Source organism: Pelophylax lessonae, assembly GCF_965119305.1.
Source record: "Pelophylax lessonae genome assembly, chromosome: 8".
Classification (NCBI taxonomy): Eukaryota; Metazoa; Chordata; class Amphibia; order Anura; family Ranidae; genus Pelophylax; species Pelophylax lessonae.
The window spans coordinates 296,286,148-296,309,055 of NC_138775.1; the positions used below are offsets into that span (position 1 = coordinate 296,286,148).

Here is a 22,908-nt window from a genome sequence, read left to right on the forward strand (position 1 = left end):
CTTCTCTCACGTTGTCATTATGGGGGAGGGGTTTGTAGAATTTTGAGGAAAATAATGAATTTTATCCATTTTGGAATAAGGCTGTAACATAACACAATGTGGAGAAAGTGAAGCGCTGTGAATACTTTCCGGATGCGCTGTATTACAGGGCGGATCCCGCGGGATCGAAGTGTCCGCACGCATTTGCCGTCCTCTGGTTGACCTACAAACGGGCCAATAGGAAATCGTCTGATCTCAAGGTATATAAGGGGCGCAGTCTTGGCATATTCGACCCATTTTGGTGACTCCCATAAGGCCAAGCCCTGCCCCCTCTCTATGGGAAATCTCCCACTGGTGACCTATTCGCATTGTAGCTTAGTGTGCACAGGGCTGGGACAAGGGGTGGGCAGGAGGAGCGGCTGCCCTGGGCACTGTGGTATAATGTGAGGTTCAGGGGCACCACAAGGATATTGAGGAGAGGAGATTTGTGTTGGGAGGGGAAATTAGGGGGGGGGGGGGGAGGTAAAAATTGTTCTAGGAGGGGAAATTTCAGGAGGTAGATGGGGGAAGGGGATTTGTGCTAAGGGGTTGATGTGCTAGAAAAGGTAATATGGTGGAGGGGGGATGTGTGCTAGGAGGGGAATTTATTTTTGGGAGGGGGATTTGTGCCAGTAGGGATGATTGGGGGGCATTTGTGCTTGGAGGATATATTTAGAAGGGGGGGGGGTGGGGGAAAGGGAATTTGTGCTGGGAGGGGGGATTTGGAGTAGAGAGGATTTGTGCTTGGAGGGGAATTTATTTTCGGGAAGGGGTTTTGTGCTAGTAGGGATGATTGGGGAACATTTGTGCTAGGAGGATACATTTAGAAGGGGGGGGGGGTAGGGGGAAGGGGAATTTGTGCTAGGAGGATACATTTAGGAGGGGGGGGGTTGTGCTTGGAGTGGAAATTTCTTTTTGGGAGGGGGATTTGTGCTAGTAGGGATGATTGGGGGGCATTTGTGCTGGGAGGATACATTTAGGGGGGGGGGGGGGTTTGGGGTAAGTGGAATTTGTGCTAAGAGGGGAGATTTGGAGTGGAGAGGATTTGTGGTTGGAGGGGAAATTTATTTTTGGGGAGGGGGATTCTTTGTTAGTAGGGATGATTGGGGGGCATTTGTGCTAGGAGGATAAATTTAGAAGGGGGGGGGGTGGTTGGGGTAAGTGGAATTTGTGCAGGTAGGGGGGATTTGGAGTGGAGAGGATTTGTGATTGGGGGGGGGGAAATTTGAGATAGAGAGCATTTGCTCTAGAAAGGGGGAATTTTTTTTTTGTTATACAGTTGTATGGAGAGTCACAAAAAACAACAGGAAAGCTGGGGGGAGGGGAGCAACTTAGGAAAACATTCGCTATGCGAATGTCTCAAGCATTTGGACAGCGGTCATGAATAGCCTCCAAAATGTGTCCACCATGTTTATTTCCTATGACCATCAGCTCCATCTAGTGGTCACTCTTTTCCCGATTGAGGTGTTTCAGTAGAATACTGAATTATGGCCACTAGATGGAGCTGCTGATCAATGGAGGATTATTTGTATCTGCGAATGGTTATTTGTTTTATAAATAGACCCCTTGATGTATCTATAAATACCTTCAAGCCCTTTTGAGTCGTTGTTGAAGTGACAATACCCTGAAGTCATGATAAAGGGGGAGTTTGTGGACCCCTGAAACGCGTTGGCCCCCTTTTACTATGCTGTTATCTGTGAGAAGAATGGACTTTTTGGACTCTCGAGAAACGACGCCTCTGTGTGGCAAGCTGCTTAACTTATTGGTTATAGATCTGAGTACAGCAAACTGCCCCCCCCCCCCCCATTCCAGGGGAGCTTACCATGGCGCTTGTTTTGGCGGCTGATACAGAGAAAAGTCCCAGGTCCACAATTTGGAGCGATTCCCATTATAATTTCCTAAACATGATGGGGACTCTGATTGGAGGTCTGTGTCACCTGGATCCACTGCAGCCCCCTCCCCCACTCCAGACTCTGTGGATCAGGGGCTTAGAATGTACAATGCATACATGTAGAGACAAAGGTCACTCTATGATTTTGTTACTTTGTTTCTTCCCGGAATCTACTGAGGAAGTAGACTGTTGGTCCAAGAAACGCGTAGACTGTTATTTCACCAGATCCTCCTACATGATTGGCTGAATGAATACAGAGAATGTTCTGAGCCTTAAATTTGGTGGCTGCACTGATGGGCACTAATACGCAGCACTGATATGCAGCACTGATAGGTGGCACTGATGGGCACTAATAGGTGGCAATGATGTGCACAGATGGGCGGCACTGATGGGCACTAATAGGCGGCACTGATATGCAGCACTCTGGGCACTGATAGGTGGCAATGATGTGCACAGATGGGCACTAATAGGTGGCACTGATATGTAGCACTGATGGGCACTGATAGGCGGTACTGATAGGTGGCACTGATGGGCAATAATAGGTGGCAATGATGAGCACAGATGGGTGGCACTGATGGGCACTAAAAGGTGGCAATGATGGACACAGATGGGCGGCACTGATACGCAGCACTGGTGGGCACTGATAGGTGGTACTGATAGGTGGCACTGATGGGCACTTATAGATGGCAATGATGAGCACAGATGGATGGCAATGATGGGCACTAATAGGTGGCAATGATGGGTGGCACTGATAGGCAGAAGTGATGAAAAGGCAATGACAGGCATTATTGATAGCCAGTGATTGCCATCCCTAGTGGGCACGGGTTGGCACTTGTGGGCATCCCTGAAGGGCCTGAACTGATAATCGATGCGCTGATTATCAGCACAGGCCCCCCTGTCAGGAGAGCCGCTGATCGGCGCTCCTCTACTCCGGCCTTGTCAGCACAAATAGAGGAAAAGCCGATAAACGGCACTTTCTGGTTACCATGTGATCAGCTGTGTCCAAAGAACCCACGCCATAGGCTCTTTACCAAGATTGGAAAGGAGGTGTGTCACAGCGACACAACGAACTACCGATCGCCACACTGCGCGACCTCGTGGGCGTGCACAAGCGGCTTATCCTGCTGGTTGTCATGACGCAAAGCCAGGATAACTGATCCCCGCTGCAGCCGTCATTTTGCAATATGGCGGGTGGGAAGTGGATAAAAAGCCCTGAACAGAAACGATCGGCTGATCGCTGTGATTGGCTGTCAAGGTGATCACATGATTGGGAACCGGTCCTGCTGGCTCTGGATCAGTAGCGGGGACCGAGAGCGGTCTTCTGCGCTGGGCGTGTCCTCAGCACAGAAACATTGGCAACTCAGCTACACATGGGGGGTGTTAATGCCCATCCTTTTGTCACTATAGCTACACTATGTTACCAAAAGTATTGGGACGCCACCCTTTACACGTACAATGGATGTGTATTGCTACATTGTATATCAACCGCAGACTATAATGTATGGAGTGCGCTGAACCCAACATTGGGGAAAATATACTCCATTATTAGAATGTGCCGTGTCCTATATGGGAGTTTTACCGCCTATAACCGGGATATCCAATATATTACCAAAAGTATTGGGACGCCTGCCTTTACACACACATGAACTTTAATGGCATCCCAGTCTTAGTCCGTAGGGTTCAGTATTGAGTTGGCTCCACCCTTTGCAGCTATAACAGCTTCAACTCTTCTGGGAAGGCCGTCCACAAGGTTTAGGAGTGTCTATGGGAATGTTTCACCATTCTTCCAGAAGCACATTTGTGAGGTCAGGCATTGATGTTGGATGAGAAGGCCTGGCTCGCAGTCTCCGTTCTAATTAATCCCAAAAGGTGTTCTATCAGGTTGAGGTCAGGACTCTGTGCAGGCCAGTCAAGTTCCTCCACCCCAAACTCGCTCATCCAACCTTGCTTTGTGCACTGGTGTGCAGTCATGTTGGAACAGGAGGGGGCCATTTGCGTTGACGCATGGAAAGCGGTGTGAACACTATAGAATAGCATGGAAAGCGTTGACGCACTCCTGGAAACGCGCTCAGGTATGAACACAATAGAATAGCATGGAAAGCAGTGTGTCGCACGTTGACGTGCTCAGGTGTGAACGGGGACCTAATGTTGGTACTAGGGATCGACCGATTATCGGCAAGGCTGATATATCGGGGGCCGATATGCACTTTCCACGATATATCGGTATCGGCCTCAGAACTGGCCGATATTGTTGTGACATCATTCTGCCTTCTTAGGCCGCCTCCCTCACCTTGGACAGCCTCGTCTGGAGTCGGTATTCGTCTCACGGGAGTGTATCACAGCCATACACCCACCCACAGCAGCCCAGTGCCAACCACCCACCCACATCCACAGGCCCTGTACCAGCCAGCCACCCACAGGCCCTGTACCAGCCACCCACCGGCCCTGTACCAGCCACCCACGGGCCCTGTACCAGCCAGCCACCCACCCACAGCCCCTGTGCCAGCCACACACCCACCAAAGGGTGCCAGCCAGCCACCAACCACAGGGTGCCAGACAGCCAGCCACCCACAGACAGGGTGCCAGAAAGCAAGCCACAGACCCTGTGCCAGCCACCCACCTACCACAGGGAGCCAGCCAGCCACCCACCCACCACAGGGTGCCAGCCAGCCACCCACCACAGGGTGCCAGACAGGAAGCCACCCACAGACAGGGTGCCAGAAAGCCAGCTACAGACCCTGTGCCAGCCACCCACCTACCACAGGGAGCCAGCTAGCCACCCACCACAGGGTGCCAGCCAGCCACCCACCACAGGGTGCCAGACAGCCAGCCATCCACCACAGGGTGCCAGCTAGCCACCCACCACAGGGTGCCAGACAGCCAGCCATCCACCACAGGGTGCCAGCCAGCCACCCACCACAGGGTGCCTGACAGCCATCCACCACAGGGTGCCAGCTAGCCACCCACCACAGGGTGCCAGACAGCCAGCCATCCACCACAGGGTGCCAGCTAGCCACCCACCACAGGGTGCCAGACAGCCAGCCATCCACCACAGGGTGCCAGCTAGCCACCCACCACAGGGTGCCAGACAGCCAGCCATCCACCACAGGGTGCCAGCCAGCCACCCACCACAGGGTGCCAGACAGCCAGCCATCCACCACAGGGTGCCAACTAGCCACCCACCACAGGGTGCCAGACAGCCAGCCATCCACCACAGGGTGCCAGCTAGCCACCCACCACAGGGTGCCAGACAGCCAGCCATCCACCACAGGGTGCCAGCAAGCCAGCCATTAAGCTTTAAACAAAAATTAACATATTCAGTACCAGATTTGTGTCAAAAATTGTCTTTATTTTTCAAAACGTTAAATGTACGTTGTCACCAAAATATCGGTATCGGCCCAAAAAAAACTATATTGGTCTATCCCTAGTTGGTACTGAGCTCCATATTCACCATGGAGCTTATATGTTGGGGATCCACCTTGGCTCGCCATATTGGACCGACGTGCTTATCTGTAACTAACCCCAAACGTTTCGCCAAAAAAAAAAAGGTGTTTCGCCAAATGCACCAGTCCGTTCTATAAACAGGGGGGGGGTCCTGCGTTTTGGAGCTGTTGAATTACGGTAGACGCGGTCGCACGGCCTGGAGATTGACAGCGACTGGCACTCCGTGGGGGGATCCAACCCTTAGCTGCCCCCTCCCCGGTGCTGCTTTCTGGTGCCAAAGGCTCTGCCCACACCTCTGCCAGTCCCCGGGTGGGGGGAGGTTTCCTAGTAACTGTCTGGCCACCCACACTGCACCCAGGTAACAAGGATGGAAGCTGCCACAGAGGCTGCAATTACTGTAATGATGGATGCCAAGCGGCAGCCCGGTGTCAGCGGAGGGGACGTATCTATATACAGGATAAAACATGCAGTAAATGAACAATTAGCTGGCCCTCTCCTCCTGTGTTCCCTGCTGCCTCCCAATTTGTAACTCGCTGGGTGGTCTCCCCCCTCCCGCCTCAAACACTGATTACACTGTCAATGGCCGCAGGAAGTGGGGGAGGGTGTGAGAGAGGTGAGTGCGGCCTGTTTAACCGGCTCCTGTTCTGCGATTATTAATATAAGAAATACTTGAAGCATTCATGGGGCCCGGAGACTGGGGGGGGGGGGGGGCAGAGATTCTCCAGTATGGCTTTGCTGGGCTTAACTGGGACTTACTGGAAATAATGCAGAAAGTTGGAAGTTTATTTGTTTCCCTAATACTGCTAACCTGGGGAAAAATGGGGTTGGCGTCCGCTGATGCTGGGGGGATAAGGACCGGTTATATGGGGTCCACGCACACAACGTGCAGAGAATCCGGAAAATGTTCCCGGGACCCGCAACCGCGGCGTACAGCCGACCACGGACAGCGGTTAGGAGATGCGACTGCGGGTGGTTAGGCACTGAGGTTTGCGCAAAAGCACGTGCACAGGCGTGCGCTCCTATCCCAGACCGTCTGCTTAGGGCATACGCCTGTGCGCACACTTTACACAGCTCCCAGTGCATAACAGACGCATCTCCTAATTGCTACCTATGGGGGGCAGTACACAGCAGCCGTGAGTCCCGGGATTTTTTTTTCAGAGGCTCTGGATGCTGTATGACCCCCATATGGGTGCATGAGCCCACACTCCATCCGGGGGTAAAATACCGATGTCAGGGGTTATTACTGCGGCCACTGACACCAATGCTGGGGGTTATTACTGCGGCCACTGACACCAATGTTGGGAGTTATTATTATGGCCACTGACACCAATGTTGGGGGTTATTACTGCGGCCACTGACACCAATGTTGGGGGTTATTACTGCGGCCACTGACACCAATATTGGGAGTTATTATGGCCACTGACACCAATGTTGGGGGTTATTACTGCGGCCACTGACACCAATGTTGGGGGTTATTACTGCGGCCACTGACACCAATGCTGGGGGTTATTACTGCGGCCACTGACACCAATGCTGGGGGCTATTATTTATTTCACTGACACCAATACTGGGGGTTATTGCTGCTTCCACTGACACCAATGCTGGGGGTTATTATTGCATCCACTGACACCAATGCTGGGGGTTATTATTGCATCCACTGACACCAATGCTGGGGGCTATTATTTATTTCACTGACACCAATACTGGGGGTTATTATTGCATCCACTGACACCAATGCTGTGGGTTATTATTGCATCCACTGACACCAATGCTGGGGGTTATTACTGCATCCACTGACACCAATGCTGGGGGTTATTATTGCATCCACTGACACCAATGCTGGGGGTTATTATTGCATCCACTGACACCAATGCTGGGGGTTATTATTGCATCCACTGACACCAATGCTGGGGGTTATTATTGCATCCACTGACACCAATGCTGGGGGTTATTATTGCATCCACTGACACCAATGCTGGGGGTTATTATTGCATCCACTGACACCAATGCTGGGGGTTATTATTGCATCCACTGACACCAATGCTGGGGGTTATTATTGCATCCACTGACACCAATGCTGGGGGTTATTACTGCATCCACTGACACCAATGCTGGGGGTTATTATTGCATCCACTGACACCAATGCTGGGGGTTATTATTTATTCCACTGACACCAATGCTGGGGGTTATTATTGCATCCACTGACACCAATACTGGGGGTCATCACTGCTTCCACTGACACCAATACTGGAGGTTATTAAAGTGGTAGTATCCCGCTTTTTGACACTTTTACCTACAGGTAAGCCTATAATGCGGCCTATAATAAGTCTTACCTGTAGGTACAAATAATATCTCCTAAACTGGAATGGTTTTGGAGATATTTGCAGTGCATGCAGCCGCTCACACGAGCGGCGCATGCGCTCTGAAGGTCTGGGGGGACCTTCAGTTTTCCTTGCCGGGGGCTTGCCGGAAAATCACTCCCGCGCGCATACGTGGGAGTGACGTCATCGCGGCTCCGGCCAATCACAGCGCCGGAGCCGCCGAACCCGGAACAGACGGTGAGGGATCATGGCAGCGCCCGCAGCGATGTCCGGGGGTCGGTGTCGGGGCTTCGTTCTAAGGTAAGTAATACATAATGTGCTAGTATGCGATGCATACTACCTCATTATGCCTTTGTCTTGCAGGTTTTTTTTTTTTTTTTTTTCGGGTTTACAACCGCTTTAATGTATCCACTGACACCAATACTGGGGGTTATTGTTGCTTAGTTACGGCTGGTCTTCACCAGTGACACAGTAGCACACGGCCGCCATCTTGGAAAGAATGGAAGTACCGGATACGGATCTATGCGTAAAGCTGCACTAGGGTAAGGATCTTTATTTCCAGCCATGTGACCTCACAATAAGCGTCCTTCTCCTGGGCGTCGGCTTTGTACACGGAGATTACATCAGCCAATCATACAATCAATGTATCAAAGACAAAGTGACACCACACACATCATAAGATCCAAATCTTTTATTATCATATAAATAAATCGGCTCTGGGGACAGGCGGGGGAGGTGTCGCTGCTTCCGGCTAAATCTCCATTAATTGCTCGTTTCCTACGATGATTTCGTTGACGCGTTTTGCTGCAGAGAAAACAAAGAGCGGGTGAATGCAGCGGATCGCATACACATCGGTGAATCCGGCATTTCAGTGGTGAGTTATGGGAGGAGCACCGAGATCACTAAATTCTGTACCTGTGACACTTATTTCTCTATTCACTGACACTCTGGTAGTCTCGTATTGCAGTAATGTTATATATCATAGAGATAAAATCTTCAACACCCCGCCATCAATGTCCATGGCTTCTACTACTGGGCTGTCTGCATGGAGTTTGTATGTTCTCCCCAAATGATTTTCACCAAACATTCATTTTCTCCCACAGTCCAGAAAAATGCTAAAACTCCGTAATGTCCCCACATCTGTATATCAATAATAGTGTGTGACTGTGGGGGAGGGGACATTAGAGTGTAAGCTCCTCTGGTACAGAGATTGTGGGGGAGGGGACATTAGAGTGTAAGCTCCTCTGGTACAGAGACTGTGGGGGAGGGGACATTAGAGCGTAAGCTCCTCTAGTACAGAGACTGATGTGACTGTGGGGGAGGGGACATTAGAGTGTAAGCTCCTCTGGTACAGAGACTGATGTGACTATGGGGGAGAGGACATTAGAGTGTAAGCTCCTCTGGTACAGAGACTGATGTGACCGTGGGGGGGAGGGGACATTAGAGTGTAAGCTCCTCTGGTACAGAGACTGATGTGACTGTGGGGGGACATTAGAGTGTAAGCTCCTCTGGTACAGAGACTGATGTGACTGTGGGGGAGGGGACATTAGAGTGTAAGCTCCTCTGTTACAGAGACTGATGTGACTGTGGGGGGACATTAGAGTGTAAGCTCCTCTGGTACAGAGACTGATGTGACTGTGGGGGAGGGGACATTAGAGTGTAAGCTCCTCTTGTACAGAGACTGATGTGACTGTGGGGGAGGGGACATTAGAGTGTAAGCTCCTCTGGTACAGAGACTGATGTGACTGTGGGGGAGGGGACATTAGAGTGTAAGCTCCTCTTGTACAGAGACTGATGTGACTGTGGGGGAGGGGACATTAGAGTGTAAGCTCCTCTAGTACAGAGACTGATGTGACTATGGGGGAGAGGACATTAGAGTGTAAGCTCCTCTGTTACAGAGACTGATGTGACTGTGGGGGAGGGGACATTAGAGTGTAAGCTCCTCTGGTACAGAGACTGATGTGACTGTGGGGGAGGGGACATTAGAGTGTAAGCTCCTCTGGTACAGAGACTGATGTGACTGTGGGGGAGAGGACATTAGAGTGTAAGCTCCTCTGGTACAGAGACTGATGTGACTGTGGGGGAGGGGACATTAGAGTGTAAGCTCCTCTGGTACTGAGACTGATGTGACTGTGGGGGAGGAGACAGAGTGTAAGCTCCTCTGGTACAGAGACTGATGTGACTGTGGGGGGACATTAGAGTGTAAGCTCCTCTGGTATAGAGACTGATGTGACTGTGGGGGGACATTAGAGTGTAAGCTCCTCTGGTACAGAGACTGATGTGATTGGCTCAGTGATCTCTGTACAGCGCTGCGGTATATGTCAGAGGTATATAAATGTATAATAATAAATGACAGAATGTGTCAGCGTTCTACAAATGGATAAATCAATCAGTGGGGACACTTTCATACAGGAGGCGGCTGACCTCCAGGCATGTAGAGATGAGGCGCGATGTTTGAACTGTACACGGCGGGTGGTCTCGGGCACGCTGGTGGTTAAATGTCTGTGCAGAATATAAGCAGATGGAATACTGAGTTTCCGATTCCGCCACCCAGAGACTCACATGAATGCCACGCAAATAGCAGCAAGTGCCGTGCCATAGCTGAGCTTCATGTAAATACTTGCTGGGTTATTGTAAGCATCCCAACCATTGTGTCAACACAGCAATCCCTGAGCTGGAGGACCACCTCGGAGGCCAGACTCAACAATCTCTGCGGGGGTCACATCATCTGCTGCTACAGGTGTATGCCGGAGAGCCGGCCAGATCACAGCGCTGTCAACACACCACACCTTCAAGCGCTCTCAGGTTACGGTAACGATCGACGTCATCTTCTGGTGAAATATTCGATTATAAGGCAATGGGGTCGCTCTGCTGCTTGGTGGTGATAGAAATCCTGAGCTCATTCCCACATCACAGGCCGACTGTGCGATCCTCCACATCCCCCCCCTGCTCATAGGAGCTTACATTCTAATACCACCCACAGTCACACACTATTATTATTATACATTTATATATCTCTGACATATACCGCAGTGCTGTACAGAGATCACTGAGCCAGTCACATCAGTCTCTGTACCAGAGGAGCTTACACTCTAATGTCCCCTCCCCCACAGTCACATCAGTCTCTGTACCAGAGGAGCTTACACTCTAATGTCCCCTCCCCCACAGTCACATCAGTCTCTGTACCAGAGGAGCTTACACTCTAATGTCCCCTCCCCCACAGTCACATCAGTCTCTATACCAGAGGAGCTTACACTCTAATGTTCCCTCCCCCACAGTCACATCAGTCTCTGTACCAGAGGAGCTTACACTCTAATGTCCCCTCCCCCACAGTCACATCAGTCTCTGTACCAGAGGAGCTTACACTCTAATGTCCTCTCCCCCCACAGTCACATCAGTTTCTATACCAGAGGAGCTTACACTCTAATGTCCCCTCCCCCACAGTCACATCAGTCTCTATACCAGAGGAGCTTACACTCTAATGTCCCCTCCCCCACAGTCACATCAGTCTCTGTACCAGAGGAGCTTACACTCTAATGTCCCCTCCCCCACAGTCACATCAGTCTCTGTACCAGAGGAGCTTACACTCTAATGTCCCCTCCCCCACAGTCACATCAGTCTCTGTACCAGAGGAGCTTACACTCTAATGTCCCCTCCCACACAGTCACATCAGTCTCTGTACCAGAGGAGCTTACACTCTAATGTCCCCTCCCACACAGTCACATCAGTCTCTGTACCAGAGGAGCTTACACTCTAATGTCCCCTCCCCCACAGTCACATCAGTCTCTGTACCAGAGGAGCTTACACTCTAATGTCTCCTCCCCCACAGTCACATCAGTCTCTGTACCAGAGGAGCTTAAACTCTAATGTCTCCTCCCCCACAGTCACATCAGTCTCTGTACCAGAGGAGCTTACACTCTAATGTCCCCCCACAGTCACATCAGTCTCTGTACCAGAGGAGCTTACACTCTAATGTTATTTGGTAATGGTGAATTGCCCTCTTGGTTCACTTGTTAGGTGAATCTTATTGATAAATGCTTAGAACTGTGAAGAGAGTTAGGATTGGTTCACACTACTGTGATGCGATTTTGATGCGATTTGCAGTGCGATTCTGGAGTACGACTTTTGATTGGATATTGGATGTAGTTTGCATATTCTATGGGGCCAAATCACATTGTAAAAATCGCACCAAAGCAGCACAGGAACCTTTTCCATAATCGCGGCATTGATGTGAACGGGTGCCATTGAACATAATGTGATTTCATGCGATTCTGTGCGACTCACTAGTGTGAACAAGGCCTTAAAGTAGAACTCTAACTCATTATATCCACTACAAGCAGATGCATAATGTCATGTGATAATGGGGCGGCAGAAGCCCCCCTATAGACTCACCTTTGCTGGGAATACGAAGGCCGGACCCCAGTAGGCAGTCCTTGATGTCGGCTCCGCCCTCTATCACGGCGTTGTTGCAGATCACGCTCCCCTGGAGGGTACAGCTGAATAAAAGAATCGGAATTATTCATATTCTGACTTCTCTTTATCTGATAATAAAATGTGATGTAAAGTTTCTCACCATGAACCCCAGGCAGGGCCGGGCTGAGGGGAAGGCAGGAGAGACATCTGCCTTGGGGTGCAAAAAGGGCCGGACTTTCAACCTATGTAGTTTATAGCTAGTGGGGAAGCGGGGGGGGGGGGGGGACTTTTTGTTTTTTTGTGCTGATATCCTTGTCCCAGCACTGGCCCCTGCCATTCATATACGATCATTAGAAAGTATGGACCCTTTATAAGGTGGATGTGTGACAACCAATGGCTGATTGCTGGCCGCCTGTAAGCAACTGAATACTCTCTGGATGAATTTCTCCAGCACAGTGCAGCTCCAGGCAGCCTCCGTAGACCGGAGCTGTACGGATTTCATGCCAAATGGGTCTCCTCACACGTCACTCTCCTCGCCAGCGGTGCGGAGATTGGCAGAATCAGTGCGCGGGTCTGTCTGTTTCCCTCACAGAGGACTCGCTTATCTCAGGCAAAGGGAAGACAAGTCAGTGGCGGGAGAGGATGGCGAACTGCGTGCCACAGTATGCGCCCGATCACCCTCTTCAGTTGGGAGGCCACTCCCACATTTCGCCGCGTTTCTTAGCTCTGCTTTCGCCAATTCCTCTAGACAGGGGTCTCCGGCCCGCGGGCCAATTCATCCCACTAACAGACTATCCGGCCCATCATCAGGGTCAGCAGTGTATTCTCAAAATGGGCCCACTGGACTTCCACCGGTCAGCAGAGATCTGTCCCCCCCCCCCCCAGCAGTCTCCAGCACAGGTTCCCTCTTCTGTCCTGTCATTGGTTGGTAGGACCGCCATTATTCTAGCAGCCAATCATGCACTTGCTCCAGCATTACCAGGGGGTGCTCTGATAGTGACCCTGATGTAAGGGAGGGGGGGCTCTGAAAGTGACCCTGATGTAAGGGGACTCTGCTAGTGACCCAGATGTAAGGGGGGGAGGGGGGCTCTGAAAGTGACCCAGATGTAAGGGGGGCTCTGATGGTGACCCTGATGTAAGGGGAGTGCTCTGATAGTGACCCAGATGTAAGGGGGGCTCTGATGGTGACCCAGATGTAAAGGGGTGCTCTGATAGTGACCCTGATGTAAGGGGAGTGCTCTGATAGTGACCCAGATGTAAGGGGGGCTCCGATAGTGACCCAGATGTAAGGGGGGCTCCGATAGTGGCCCAGATGTAACGGGGGCTCTGATAGTGACCCTGATGTAAGGGGAGTGCTCTGATAGTGACCCAGATGTAAGGGGGGCCCTGATAGTGACCCAGATGTAAGGGGGGCCCTGATAGTGACCCAGATGTAAGGGGGGCTCTGATAGTGGCCCAGATGTAAGGGGGGCTCTGATAGTGACCCTGATGTAAATGGGTGCTCTGATAGTGACCCAGATGTAAGGGGGGCTCTGATAGTGACCCAGATGTAAGGGGGGCTCTGATAGTGACCCAGATGTAAGGGGGGCTCTGATAGTGGCCCAGATGTAAGGGGGGCTCCGATAGTGGCCTAGATGTAAGGGGGGCTCTGATAGTGGCCCAGATGTAAGGGGGGCTCTGATAGTGACCCTGATGTAAATGGGTGCTCTGATAGTGACCCAGATGTAAGGGGGGCTCTGATAGTGACCCAGATGTAAGGGGGGCTCTGATAGTGACCCAGATGTAAGGGGGGCTCTGATAGTGACCCAGATGTAAGGGGGGGCTCTGATAGTGACCCAGATGTAAGGGGGGGGCTCTGATGGTAACCCAGATGTAACGAGGGCTCTGATAGTGACCCAGATGTAAGGGGGGCTCTGATAGTGACCCAGATGTAAGGGAGGCTCTGATAATGACCATGATGTAAGGGGGGCTCTGATAGTGGCCCAGATGTAAGGGAGGCTCTGATAATGACCATGATGTAAGGGGGGCTCTGATAGTGGCCCAGATGTAAGGGGAGTGCTCTGATAGTGACCCAGATATATGGGGGGCTCTGATAGTGACCGTGATGTAAGGGGGGCCCTGATGGGGAACTCTGATGTTACAGGGTACTCTGATGGGGGCTGTGATATAAGGGGGATGCTAATGTAAGGGGGGACTTCCATGAGGACCCTGATGTAAGGGGGATACAAATGTAAGGGGGGACTCAGAGGGGGAACCAAAAGTAAGAAGGGGGGCTCTGATAGGGACACCTGATGAAAGGAGGGTACTCTGATGGGGGCTGTGATGTAAGGGGGACTCTGATGGGGTCCCTGATCTAGGAAGGGGATCCTAATGTAAGGGGGGACTTCAATGAGGACCCTGATGTAAGGGGGATGCTAATGTAAGGTGGGACTCAGAGGGGGGACCTGAAGTAAGGAGTGGGGGGCTCTGATGGGGACACCTGATGTAAGGGGGGGGGGGACTTTGATGAGAAAGGTGCAGAATGAATTTATTTTGGTTTATTTGGATGGGCCCGGTGGTGTATCAGTGTGATGGGCCCGGTGGAATGTCAGTGTGATGGGCCCGGTGGAATGTCAGTGTGATGGGCCCGGTGGTGTGTCAGTGTCATGGGCCCAGTGGTATGTCAGTGTCTGTGTGATAGGCCCATTGGAATGTCAGTGTCATGGGTCCATTGGTGTGTCAGTGTCTGTGTGATGGGCCCAGTGGTGTGTCAGTGTCATGGGCCCAGTGGTATGTCAGTGTCTGTGTGATAGGCCCATTGGTATGTCTGTGTGATGGGCCCGGTGGTATGTCAGTGTCTGTGTGATGGGCCCAGTGGTGTGTCAGTGTCATGGGCCCAGTGGTGTGTCAGTGTCATGGGCCCAGTGGTGTGTCAGTGTCATGGGCCCAGTGGTGTGTCAGTGTCATGGGCCCAGTGGTGTGTCAGTGTCATGGGCCCAGTGGTGTGTCAGTGTCATGGGCCCAGTGGTGTGTCAGTGTCATGGGCCCAGTGGTGTGTCAGTGTCATGGGCCCAGTGGTGTGTCAGTGTGATGGGCCCAGTGGTATGTCAGTGTCATGGGCCCAGTGGTGTGTCAGTGTCATGGGCCCAGTGGTGTGTCAGTGTCATGGGCCCAGTGGTGTGTCAGTGTCATGGGCCCAGTGGTGTGTCAGTGTCATGGGCCCAGTGGTGTGTCAGTGTCATGGGCCCAGTGGTGTGTCAGTGTCATGGGCCCAGTGGTATGTCAGTGTCAGTGTGATGAGCCTGGTGGTGTGTCAGTGTGATGAGCCTGGTGGTGTGTCAGTGTCAGTGTGATGGGCCTGGTGGTACCCCCAGGGGGAGTGTGAATAGAAGACAATGAGGCGGCCAGGGTGGGGGAGGGTGTGACAGGCAGTGATGATTTCATCCACTAAATTATCACTATTTTAGTCAACTAAAATACGACTAAAACTAAACCGAAATTTACTGCCAAAATGAGCTCCGGTGATAGGACGCTGATCTTTTACATAAGCAGGGGGGTCGGGTCCTGTGTGTGTCCTCGCCGGCCAGGGATGGGGGGGAGGGGGGATGGGCTGAATAGAGGAATTATAAGATGCTGGGAGGAGAGGAAAGGGGAAAAAAAAAAAAGATTACACAAATCTGATTGTAAAGACAGCCGGACCACCTAACAAGAAGAGAGCCAAACACCTCGGCTATCAGCACGGGCCCGGCCCCCCCCTGCCCCCGCGCACACACAGGCCTTGTAAACAACGCCGTCCCCTGCAGGCAGCACACAGCGTGCGATCCGAGACACCAGCGGATGAATGCCAATACAAATCTCATCCTCACCTATTCCCAACACGAGTCGCATCACCCGAGATTCCGGAATCTCCAGCACTGCCACCTTCACTGAAAATTCAGCATCTGGGGGGGGGGGGGTGCCACGGCACTGGTCACATGTTCTGCTCCTGAGCCCCCCCAGCAATGTCAGAGAGGTGCCCCGGCATGAGTCACATGACTCCACAGATTTGGGGGGGGGGGTACTGGTCACATGTTCTGCTCCCGAGCTCCCCAGGCAATGTCAGAGAGGTTCCCCGGCATGAGTCACATGACTCAACAGTTGGGGGGGTGCCATGGCACTGGTCACATGTTCTGCTCCTGAGCTCCCCAGGCAATGTCAGAGAGGTGCCCCGGCATGAGTCACATGACTCCACAGTTGGTGGGGTGCCGCAGCACTGGTCACATGTTCTGCTCCGGAGCTCCCCAGGCAATGTCAGAGAGGTGCCCCGGCATGAGTCACATGACTCCACAGATTTGGGGGGGGGGGGTACTGGTCACATGTTCTGCTCCTGAGCCCCCCCCAACAATGTCAGAGAGGTGCCCAGGCATGAGTCACATGACTCCACAGATTGGGGGGGGGGGGGTACTCGTCACATGTTCTGCTCCTGAGCCCCCCCCAGCAATGTCAGAGAGGTGCCCTGGCATGAGTCACATGACTCCACAGATTGGGGGGGTACTGGTCACATGTTCTGCTCCTGAGCTCCCCCGGCAATGTCAGAGAGGTGCCCCGGCAGGAGTCACATGACTCCACAGTTGGTGGGGTGCCGCGGCACTGGTCACATGTTCTGCTCCGGAGCTCCCCAGGCAATGTCAGAGAGGTGCCCCGGCATGAGTCACATGACTCCACAGATTGGGGGGGGGAGGGTACTGGTCACATGTTCTGCTCCTGAGCCCCCCCCAGCAATGTCAGAGAGGTGCCTAGGCATGAGTCACATGACTCCACAGATTGGGGGGGGAGGGTACTGGTCACATGTTCTGCTCCTGAGCCCCCCCCAGCAATGTCAGAGAGGTGCCCAGGCATGAGTCACATGACTCCACAGATTGGGGGGGGGAGGGTACTGGTCACATGTTCTGCTCCTGAGCCCCCCCCCAGCAATGTCAGAGAGGTGCCCAGGCATGAGTCACATGACAGATTGGTAACGCTGGAAGCTGCATGACCTTTAAAGTCCTGCCTCCCATGTGATGCAAACCGCACATATGTGTCCAATTGCGGCAGAGCTTTATATGCTGATAATGCGCTCACTCCGCGCCCCCCCCGGAACAGTAACTGAGCGGCCAAAGACAGATCTCAGCCTCTGCTAATGACTGATCAGCCAATCACAGCACAGATCAAGGAAAACAGCGCCACTCCAAGCCCTGTACAGGTGATCCTCTGATCTCTTTATACGCCACTGGCTGGCCCTGAAAACCGATAATCCTGATCATCCCAACACAGCAAATCCAGAGGACGAGGCGCACACTGATAGCCTCACGCCATGTGGTTTGTTCAAGCTGGCTTCATACGCAGTTCTGACCCGTAGCCCCGCCACTAACGCATTTCACCATGATTGGCCGTAATCATTCAGGACCTCTAGCTGGCTTCATATAGTGCCCATCTATAGCCGCGCCCTACTGCCGCATTTCACCATGATTGGACGTAATCGTACAGGACCTCTAGCTGGCTTCATATAGTGCCCATCTATAGCCGCGCCCCACTGACGCATTTCACTATGATTGGGCTTAATGGTGGGAGGACAATGTAATAGAGCAGCACGAAATGCTAGCAGAATGCTTGGATGTATAGGGAGAGGTATAAGCAGTAGAAAGAGAGAAGTGCTTATGCCGCTGTACAGAACACTGGTGAGACCTCACTTGGAGTATTGTGCGCAGTACTGGAGGCCATATCTCCAGAAGGATATAGATACTCTAGAGAGAGTTCAGAGAAGAGCTACTAAACTAGTACATGGATTGCAGGAAAAAACTTACCAGGAAAGGTTAAAGGACCTTAACATGTATAGCTTGGAAGAAAGAAGAGACAGAGGGGATATGATAGAAACTTTTAAATACATAAAGGGAATCAACTCGGTAAAGGAGGAGAGCATATTTAAAAGAAGAAAAACTACAACAAGAGGACACAGTTTTAAATTAGAGGGGCAAAGGTTTAAAAGTAATATGAGGAAGTATTACTTTACTGAGAGAGTAGTGGATGCATGGAATAACCTTCCTGCAGAAGTGGTAGCTGCAAATACAGTGAAGGAGTTTAAGCATGCATGGGATAGGCATAAGGCTATCCTTCATATAAGATAGGGCCAGGGACTATTCATAGGATTCAGATATATTGGGCAGACTAGATGGGCCAAATGGTTCTTATCTGCCGACACATTCTATAATGGTAGAGGACCTCAAGCTGTTGCCTCATACAGTCCCCACCCATAGCCCCCTCTGACACATTTCACCATGATTGGGCTTCATCGTACAGGGCCTCTTGCTGGCTTCATACAGTCCCCACCCATAGCTCCCAATGACGCATTTCACCATGATTGCACCTAATTGTACAGGGCCTCTAGCTCAGGGCTTGACAAATTTTCCTGAAATCTAGGAGCCAGCTAAAAAAGTTAGGAGCCAGTTTTTTTTTTTTTTTAAACTAACAACCAAGCTTTATTTAATAAAACGGATACTAAATTTACACATAAATACGACTAGAACCCCACTCTCCTCTAGAGCAATTGGATGAAAACAGACTGTCTGTCTCTTTCCATCCGATGCCATCTGATCCGATCCACGGGATGGATAGAAAATAGAACCACCATCCGTCTGCTTTTGGAGGACAGGATCAGATGGCGGCAGATTACTGCTCCATAGAGGAGAATGAAGGGTCCGATCAGGTCTGCCTGAAAAACTGACAGGCGGACCTGATCAGACAGCCCGTGTGAAAGGGGCCTTCGGCTGTGGCATGGCGCTGAGGAAAAAAAAAAAAAGATTATATATATATATATATATTTATATTATTTTTTTTTTAATAATAATAATTGGAAAAAAATATATAAATGGATTTTTGTAAAATCTTACCGTAAAATCCTTTTCTCTTAGCTCATTGACAGACGTAGTCCTCGGTGATACACCACCTTCGGGTTATGTTGCCTCCACAGGAGCAGGACTAGACAGGAAATTAAAAAGCTCTGGCCACACCCTAGGGGCAGTCCCAGAGGGTATATCCTCTCTCTCTCTGCCTCAGCAAATCAGTTATGTGAAAAAGCAGTCTTTAGAGATTTTAACCCAACCCAACTCAAAAAACAGAGGGGCGGGGACTACGTCTGTCAATGAGCTAAGAGAAAAGGATTTTACGGTAAGATTTTACAAAAATCCATTTTTCTCTAGCGCTCATTGACAGACGTAGTCCTCGGTGATACACCACCTTCGGGACGTCCCAGAGCAGTATCACAAATGAGGGGTGGGAAAATGAAATCAAATCCCAATCTAGAAGGCCCAACCGGTGCCAACTAGAAGTTTACAATGCTCATCCTTAATAATGAGACTCAACAAAAAAGAGAAACATTTTTTTTTTTTTTTTTTTTCAAACAGAAAAAAACCCTCGAGGTAGACCACCAGTCTCCTCAAATTGCGGCCTGCAAAACCTTGCGGCCAAATGAGGCATCCGCCGATGCCGTCACATCAATTTTATAGAATTTTGTAAAGGTATGTACCGACGACCAGGTGGCCGCCTTACATACCTGGACCACTGACGCCTGATGGCGAAAGGCCCAGGAAGTACTGAGCGCTCGAGTGGAGTGCGCCCTAACAGGGAACGGAGGACTCTGACCCTTAATAGAATAAGCCTGTACCACCGTCTGTCTAATCCATTTGGCAATGGTCGCGGCAGATGCAGGCAAACCCTTTCTGGGGCCATCCGTGATCACAAAAAGTGAATCCGTCTTACGGAATGATTCCGTAGCTTTCAGGTATACCCTGATTGCCCGAACCACATCTAAGGAATGCAACGCATGTTCCCGATGATGCTTGGGCTGAGGACACAAGGAAGGTAGTACAATATCTTCATTCAGATGAAAATCTGAAACCACCTTGGGAAGAAAAGATGGCTTAGGATGAAGTACTACCTTATCCCTATGAATCACTAGGTATGGGGACTGGCATGATAATGCAGCCAGTTCTGACACCCTGCGAGCAGAAGTAATAGCCACCAAGAAGGCCACCTTCTGGGATAAAGTAAGCAAGGGAATCTCCCTGATGTTTTCAAAGGGAGGTTTCTGTAGAACCGACAAAACCAAATTAAGATCCCAGGGCGGTAACGGCGCGCGGACTGGAGGAGCCAGGTGCCGCACCCCCTGGATGAAATTCCGCACCAAGGACTTGGTAGCTAAAGGTTTCTGAAAGAAGATTGCTAATGCTGAAACTCGACCCTTGATGGTGCTCAAGGCTAGCTTCTGCTCAACCCCTTGTTGCAAAAAGGCCAATATTCGAGTCACCGAATAGGTACGTGGAGGAAATCCTAAAGATTCGCACCACGCAATATAAGTCTTCCATGTGTGATAATAGACTTTGCTGGAAGTCGCTTTCCTTGCTTTAATAAGGGTAGGAATGACTGAAGTAGACAAACCTCTGTCCTTCAGTACTTGGGTCTCAATGGCCAGGCCATTAAAACCAGCGACTGTAAAGCATGATGGTAAATTGGTCCTTGAGACCACAGACACTCCCTGAGACGAAGTTCCCACGGAACGTCTGTGACTAGCATGTCCAAGTCGGCCAGGCCGGCTAGAGGAGGCCAGCCTAGAATTTCTAGGACCACTGGCGCTGATAGAATCTGAACCAGGCGTCCCTAGAGGTATCTGGCCCCGACCATCCGAGAAAGTCTGGTCGTTTTCTGTTCCCACACATTTATCAGATACCTGATTGTTATCAGGAAGGGTGATCTTTTCTGGTTGAACCTCAGGGACCGAAGTCACCCGACTAGAGGCTACTTGGCCTATCTGGTCAACCAGATCCGATTCCTGTGAGGTATAGGGACTAATCTTAGGAAAAGGTAAAGGAAAAGATCTATTCAGGGAACGGTAACTACCGCTTCCTGTAGTACTTAAATGTTGGAAGGGAAGAATCGCACCGGTAGTAGTGGTTGAAGCTCGATCTAATGTCCTGAATACCGGTGAAAACGTCCCCCCACCCTGAAACCGGGTGGGGGCGCACCTTCAGGCTGTGTACTCCTTTGCTTCGGGTTTGGCTGGGTTGGTCCTCTGCTTGTCCGACCAGCCCTTCTTGAACCCTCCTGGAGGAGTCTTGCCTTTCCCGCTAGTACCAGCCGGGCGCCCTTTATGGGCGGTAAAGAAAGGTCCTCGCTTGTTGCGAGGTCCCTTAGCTTTAGCAGCCTGTGGCAAAAAAGTGCTCTTGCCCCCAGTGGCATCCTTAATGATTTCATCTAGGTTGGCCCCAAATAGACGATTCCCCTGAAAAGGGAGATTTGTCAAGGTCTTTTTGGAACCTAGGTCAGCTGACCAGCATTTTAACCACAGCACACGTCTGAGGATGACCGCTGACATAGATGCATGCCCTAATAAGGGAGTTGTGTCCAAGGCTGCGTCACAGATAAACTGTAGCCCTTGTATAATCTGTTCCATCAAATCAGATGTCTCCTGGGGAATATCTTTTCCCCTAAGGTCTTGGCGTACCATTTTCGCCCATTCCGTAAGTGTCTGGGAAACTAGACCAATAACAATTACTGGTCTAAATGCTGACCCTATCAGAGAGAAGATGGTGCGGGACTCTGCTTCCATCTTTCGATCCACCGGATCCTTAAAGGACGAAGTGTCCTCCACTGGGATAACCGTGGCTTTATTCAGCCTGGAAATAGGTGGATCCACCACTGGTGGTACCGTCCATTTCTTAATGATGGATTCCTCAATCGGATAGCGTCTAGCAATACGCTTGGAAATAGTAAAGGTACGTTTAGAATGCTCCCATTCTCCTTTAATCTGATTACCGAAACATTTGGGTACAGGAAAAACCTTCACCGTTTTGATGGGCTTATTAGTACCAAAGGGAATCTCTGTTTCAGTTGCCTCTGCCGGTAAAGCCTCAAGTTTTAAGGTTTCCTGCACTGCCACAACTAGTGCGTCCACCAATGCTTCTTCCTGAATTATAGCAAGAGAAGAAACGTCCTCCTCACTGTCTGAGGGGGCTTTACCTGGGATAACAGCCCTTGCAGAGGAACCTGCAACTGCCGTGACCACCTCTGAATCTGAGTCAGAGGTGTCAGATGGTATAGGGGTAGGCGGGGGTCGCTTCCTTGACCCCCGTCCCTGACAGGCCGCCTCCACCCGAGCCACCATAGACTCCAAAATTGCTGTAAATGACTCTATACTCTGTGCACCGGCGGGTCCCGTGGCCCCCTCGAGGGAAACAGGTGGGGGAATATGTGTGGCAGGGTCCATGATAATTCCAGTCACTTCCTGGATAATATAATTCAAAAATAAAAAACTTTTTTTTTTTTTTTCAGACCCCCAGCGCCACAAAAAGCCCCTTAGTGTTACCTGCTAGGGATCCCTATCGATCGAGAGAGAGATAGACCCCCAGGCTCACCACTTGATGCTCAGAGTTTAACTGCAACAGGTTACAGCGCTGTCTTGACAAACAGGAAGTCTTTTGGCTGGCTGCCCAGGAAGAAAGGAGGCGGCTCCGCCCCTCTGTACGCCTTCCGGCGCCTCCCCTAGCTCCACGAGGTGTTTGGATCACCTCAAACATGGCCGCCCCCATGCTGGAGACACGAGGCTACGCCAAAATGGCGGCTCGTGCGATCCAGCAAAAAAAATGGCGGCGGCCTGTACTGAATAGCGGTGTGCTGCAGGGCACACAACACTCTCTCTGCATGGGGATTTGGCGTGGTTGGCGGTACCGGCCCTGGCGGACCGCATGGCCATTCGGGAGGCCTGCTAATAGCTGGAGATCTGATTAGGAAGGCAGTCTACATGTCCGTGGCTTCTGACTGGTAGGTAGCTTA

General features: G+C 51.1%; 1 protein-coding gene across 1 annotated transcript in view; it reads right to left on the reverse strand.

The window, feature by feature from the left end:
* Positions 1-8,350: 8,350 nt before the first annotated feature.
* The window catches only part of EIF2B3 (eukaryotic translation initiation factor 2B subunit gamma), a 74,296-nt gene continuing 59,738 nt past the window's right edge, over positions 8,351-22,908 (reverse strand). Inside the window, exons 11-12 of the mRNA XM_082265262.1 lie at positions 12,067-12,170; positions 8,351-8,478 (exon numbers count right to left, since the gene is read on the reverse strand). Of these exons, the coding sequence (XP_082121388.1) occupies positions 8,426-8,478; positions 12,067-12,170 (157 nt within the window). The 3' untranslated portion in view covers positions 8,351-8,425. The remainder of the gene's footprint in view (positions 8,479-12,066; positions 12,171-22,908) is intronic.